Source organism: Octopus bimaculoides, chromosome 8, assembly GCF_001194135.2.
Source record: "Octopus bimaculoides isolate UCB-OBI-ISO-001 chromosome 8, ASM119413v2, whole genome shotgun sequence".
NCBI lineage: Eukaryota > Metazoa > Mollusca > Cephalopoda > Octopoda > Octopodidae > Octopus > Octopus bimaculoides.
In genome coordinates, this window is record NC_068988.1 from 35,613,376 (window position 1) to 35,619,645 (window position 6,270).

The following is a 6,270-nucleotide window of genomic DNA, read 5'->3' on the forward strand; positions in this document are numbered from 1 at the left end:
AGTAGCATTTATGAATTGACTTCAGAAACCCTAGCAGTGCTCAATGACCTGTTGAGACGAAAATTTATTGAAGATAGCCATGCCTTAAATGAAATCAAACAGAATAATTTATTACTCATCCTTGATATCTGCTGAATGAATTGCAAGATAAAACAACCACCACAATACACACCTCCATCCCCATATAACTACCATTCTTTCTTCTATTTCCATCGTATCCCCTCCTCTTCACAAAAAAAAAACATGCAGAAATAGTCCCAGAACTCGCTTGACTTTTCTGTTGTATATCAACTAATGCTATATCGCCTGAAGAAAAGAATCAATGATGATAATCAACTGGATGCCCACGGATATTACAGACTAACATGTAATCATCTAAGGAATGCAGGCGGTGAATTTAAGAGTCATGTGATGTGTAGAAATGTTCCTAGCGATGCATTAAACATTAATACATTCCATCCAAGAATTATTGTTATTATCATCATCATCGTCATCATCATCATCATCATCATCATCATCATCATTATTATTATTATTATTATTATTATTATTATTATTATTATTATTATTATTATTATTATTATTATTATCGTTATTATCATCATTATTACTATTATTAATTAGTAGTCTTATTTTCATTACGTGCTTTCACTACCTAGCGCATATCTGTGTGCCTTAGGTATGTGCTGTGGTTTGCTGTGAGGCTCTTATGGTTACTGTATTGAAAGTATTTTGCGTAGGATGTGTGGAGTTTCTGTTAGTGCTATTTTCTATATGCTATATTTATATATTTGTTAGCCCTGGTGTTTTTGTTATGTATTTGTCTGAATATCTTTTTTCGTATCTAATGCGCCCAATATGATAGGAATTATTTCTGTTTTTAGACTCTACACTCGAGTTACCTTTATTTCCAGGTCTTTCTATTTTGAAAGTTTCTCCATTTCTTTTAAAGAAAATTTGCCATCTGTTGGTATTGATACATGAATTAGAAAGCATTTTTTCTTCGTGATCTCTGACAGCTATATCTGGCTTATTGACCTTATTTTCTCTATCTGTGTGTATTGGCATATCCCAGAGTATGGTTGCTTTCTCGTTTTCTGTGACCTTTTCTGGCGTGTGCCTATACCATCTTTTTACTGTTTTTATTCAATAGTGTTGGCATAGATTCCAGTGTATTCAGGTTTCAACTCACTGTCTGTGAATATGTCCCTTCTTAGCCAGGACTAGGCAGCCAGCGACAATATGATTTATTGTTTCTCGTCCATCTCCACATATTCTGCAGTTACTTGTTATGTGTCTTTTCATTATATGTTTTTGGTAATTTCTGGTGGGGAGGCTTTGGTCTTGTGCTGCAATTAAAAGTCCTTCGGTCTCTGTTATGTGTCCTGAGTTTCTCAGGCATTGCCGGGATTTTGCTTTTCTATTTCTTTTGCGTTTTGTCCAGCCCAGTATTTGCCATGAAGGGGCTTTTTTTGCTATCGTTTTATCATGATCCATTGCTGTTCCAGTCTTAGTTTGGATTTCATTTGTTTTACAGTTTTTGTTATTTCTTCTTTTTCTTCATAGTTGTTAGGTAGTATGACTTCTTGTTTGTTTCATTATAAATTTATCTCAGCTGCCTTAGTACCGGGCATACTCTGGAGGCCAAGAATAACAAGAGCACTTTGTTTTGCTATTCATGCTAAAATTATCACCAAATTTATTCCCTTTTATATGGAGAGTGCTTTCCGTAGGATATGGGCGGTACCAATCAAGGTTATATTTTGTAGTTCACTGAGATTGGAGTTACCAGGGGGTTGCTTAATATACTACTCAGCTCCCTTTTTTATCATTCCCAATGCACCAATTACTACTGGTATTAACGTAGTACTAAGCTTCCACATTTTTCTGATTTCACTTTGCAGATCTTTATGAGAAAGCTTTGCGTATTGTTTTCTTGGGACATTTTGATCTTGTGGGACAGACACATCTATAAACGGATAAGTTACTCTGTTGTAATCCTTGATCACGATTTCTGGTCGATTTGAGTCAATTTTTTTGTCTGTTTGTATTGGGAAGTTCCAAAGGATACTGACGCCCTCGCCATTTGCTACATCCTCTGGATGGTGGCAGTACCACTTATTGTGGGATTTATTTTACAAGTATTCTAGTGGATGTACTGCCCTAGTCATTCATGTCTTATGAGGTACTCTTTTTCAGGGAGGACTGGGCAGCCAGAAACAACATGATCAATTGTCTCTGTGAAATTTCCGCAAAGTCTGCACGAGGAGTCAGATCCGTCTTTAAGGACCTTTGCTTGGTAGTTTCTGGCAGGTAAGCTCTGCTCTTGCACTGCAATAACAAAACTTTGTTTTCCCTTCCAGGTCTGTGCCTTGTAGCCATCGGTGTGATAGATGTTTATCAATATCTGAGTTGGACGGGCGGCAAGGGTATTTTCCATGCTGGAGTTTGCCTTTCCACTTGTCTTTGATATGATTCATGCAAGCCTTCTTTGCTTTTTGTTTGATGATTCTTTTTGCATCAGTGATAGGTTTTTCACTATTTCGATCTAGTTAGTCTTTCTGATTGTTAATTTGTAAATCAAGAGAAGCAATGGTAGGTCTGTCAGTATTTGGGTTACTTTGCTCATTCTTGTTGTTAACTTGTAGACCAAGAAACTTTTAAAATTTTTGACTAAACTTCATGATTGAAGCTTACTTGGAATTTTCATGCTTTAGAGCAGTTCTTAAGAGCACATCACTTGTATTAAGGTACGTTTCAAAGTCTATTCTTGCAGATTTCAAGAATTCTTCGAGCTTTATCAGGCTTTCTCTACCTACTTTCTTGTGTGATAAATCCTGTCAACATCTGATTTTGGATGGTGCATTCGGTACCTTGCAAGGATTTTATGGATCTTTCCATCCATATTCTGCGTATCAGTGAGACTCGACTTAAGGATGCCAAAGCTATATGCGGTTACTGGTATGGCCAAAGAATTGATCGCATTAATTCTGTTAACAGCATTTAATCCTGAGTTTAGGACCATTCTTACCCCTCCGTTGCATTCCTTGCGAATTTTCTCTTTCATTTTAGAGTGTTGGATACCATCACCTTCATTTGTTCCCAGATATTTGTATACTTCAGATTAATCTAGATTTCGAACAGCTGTGGTAGTATCAAGTTCTATATTTTCTGCCTTTATGAACTTCTCAGCCTTGAAAGTAGCCTTTGCACATTCATGAAGTACGAATTCCAAACCTATATCAGAGCTGAACTATTTGACAATATTCAGAAGCTCTTCTAATTCTTTGTCGTATTTGGCAAACAGTTTTAGATCATCCAGAAGGAGTAGCAGATTACGTTTCTGTTAAGAACATTATACACTCTCTTAGCATTATTCAGTTTCGTGTACAATGGGAAGAGAGCGAGGCAGAATGATAATGATGATAATGAGTCAACTTGAAAGATACCACAGGTGATATTGATGTCTGGTGAGGTGGTATATATATCCTTGTGTATGGTTGAAAATGAGGGTGGTTCTCCACGATTTCATGACTACTTTTAAAATGTTCACAATTGTTGAAGCTACCTTATAAATTTCCAGGGCTTTGATGTTCAATACATGGGAGACGCTGTCAGAAGCCTTCTTGTAATTTATTGAAGCGGTGTTAAAGTTTCTGCGTTTGGATTTGCAATTTTCAATGACCATTTTATCAATCAGTGATTGGTCCATACATCCATATGAGCTCCTTTTACATCCGTTTTGTACAATTGGGAATAACTTGCTGTTGCCCAAGAATTCATATGCTCTATTCGCTATTATAGATGTTAACAGTTTATATACGGTGGTAAGACATGTTATGGGTGAGTATTTTGTGGGGTTAGTAGTTTCTTTTGTTTGTGGTAAGAGATGTGTAATCCCTTAGGTAAGCCACTTTGGGGATTTAGCAAGGTTGGACATGACTTCATTGAGTGATACGGCTAAATTGTGGTGAGTGTTAATTAAAGAGTTTAGCCAGAAATTTGGAATCTTACCAATACCTGAAGATTTCCATTTTATTCACTTGGCGAGCGCTGCTTTCACTTCTTCCGTTGTTATATCCTGCCATTCTTGATATTTTAGGTGGGTATTGACCTCTTCAATGTCTCTGAACGAACGTGCATTCTGATTAAACGCCTTTGGATTAGTCCAAATGTCTTTCACAATATTTTAAGTTTGCTACTGGAGAGGGGAAGCTTTCACTATAATGGTATTTCCCCCAGTTCCCTGTAGAATTCTTTTGCGTTCTCCTTGAAGAATATGTTTTGTCTATGGAATGCTGAGCGTTTTTTGTATCTTGGCAGTCGTTTGGCTTTTAAGTATAGCTTTTGTTTGAGGATTTCAATCTGTGTATCCTTTGTTTTCTTGTAAAGGTCATGTTTAGCAATTATTCTTATTAGTTTGTTGGATGTAATAGTTTTCCCTTTGCTCGCTTCAAGTAGAAAAGATTTATCTACTCTTAGTTGGATTATTTGCCGGTTTATTCTTTCCATCCATGCATGATGTTTCTATACATTCCTCTTTTTTGTGTATCCTTAATTTTAATACCGCATCTCTGAGTTGCAACATAAGCAGCTGAGTAAATGATTTCATCAATCACTTCGAGAGCATTTTCTCTACTATTCTCAAGTTGTATCAGCTTCCCAAGTGATTGATCAACTTCTTTGATTACTTGTCTGTTCTTATTAGTATTAATAATTTCAGGAAGTGGGGCTCTTTCGTGGAAAGGTTGATATAGTTTTATTAGATATTGTTCTAGTATTCCATCTAAAAGTTCATTGTTATTATTATTATTATTATTATTATTATTATTATTATTATTATTATTATTATTACTAATAATAGCAATAATAATAATAATAATAATAATAATAATAATAATAATAATAATAATAATAATAATCTGAATTCTTTAAATGAAATTATGAAAAAAGCAGTGGAAAAAAGTACCTGGAATAGCCCTGTGATATCCTTTTCAGTTATTACAAAAGCTAACCTGAGACATCAAAGCCCAAACTCCAAAGACTGCCTTGCTGTCAGCCCCAATGAATTTCATGGAAAAACATTCCAGCAGGCTTTTAAAAGAAAAAAAAAAGACATCAGTTTGCAATGGAGCTGACCACACGAAATGCGAATGCTAAAATTGATGCAAATATCAGAAAGAGAAATTATGAAAGGCTGGTTGAAGTCATGCAAGAAAGACTGCCAAATACTGATAGATCAAAAGTAGATGACCTCATTAGAGAAGAAAGTTGTCATAAAAATGGGCTTGGTGGTTTGACTATCAGAGAAATTGTTCTAAAAGCAAAGTCAATACTTCAAGAGAAAAATAAGATATTTGCAAATGTGGTTAACACTGATTGCCTATGTGCCTTATGTGTTGAAGAAGTGAAGTTGAAAGCTCAGAAGCAGCTGTACTGTGGCCATAATTTCCATGATGAGTGCATCATGGCTTGGGTGCATCGGTATGAAAGATCTTGTCCGACTTGTGGACAGTTTGTATTGTTTCCTGAAGAATTTCCTAAACTTTTTTGAGTTTACATTATTTACATTATTTACAATTCACGGATATTTGTCCTCATCTTGTTTGTTGTTGACACAACGTTTCGGTTGATATACACTCCAGCCTTCATCAGGTGTCTTGGGGGGAAATTTCAAACCCGGGTTCTCATTCCTAAAGTATTTTTCGATGTTGTTATTATTATTATTATTATTATTGTTCAGTAGTTTTATTTTTATAACGTGCTTTCACTTCACTACCGAGCGCAGCTCTGTGCGCCTTGGGTATGTGCTGTGGTTTGCTGTGGTGCTCTTATGTTTACTGTATTGAAAGTGCTTTGCGTAGAATGTGTGTAGTACCCAGTAGTGCAATTTTCTGTATGTTATATTTATTATTATTATTATTATTATTATTATTATTATTATTATTATTATTATTCAATTCACTGCCTGGAATCGAACTCGGAATCTTGGGGCTACTAGCCCGTTCTCTTAACCATTACGCCATATATAGAACTGTTTGTTGAGTTTGTTTTGTAAGCTGTACGCTGCTTGTGGGCAGGCTTTACTTCACATTAATCTAGAGGCTTTATCTTGCTTATACTTTAAAACGGTATTGTTCCTGTTGAGTACGATATTTTAACACCATAACTCGCTTGCTCCCTTTTGCTATCTCTGTTTCAGTGTCTTCGACAATTATTACTCGAGCTGAAACTGTTACATTAGCAACTTAATATAAGACTAATTCTTGG

General features: G+C 35.6%; 1 protein-coding gene across 1 annotated transcript; it reads left to right on the plus strand.

The window, feature by feature from the left end:
- Window positions 1-5,128: 5,128 nt before the first annotated feature.
- LOC106867417 (RING finger protein 214) lies at window positions 5,129-5,554 on the plus strand. Its single transcript, XM_014912286.1, has one exon. The coding sequence runs from the start codon at window positions 5,129-5,131 to the stop codon at window positions 5,552-5,554; it is 426 nt and encodes a 141-aa protein (XP_014767772.1).
- The last annotated feature ends 716 nt before the right edge of the window (window positions 5,555-6,270 follow it).

Excerpts from the sequence above, each read along its gene's own strand:
- LOC106867417 (XM_014912286.1), top strand. The coding sequence starts at position 5,129 with ATGGAGCTGACCACACGAAATGCGAATGCTAAAATTGATGCAAATATC.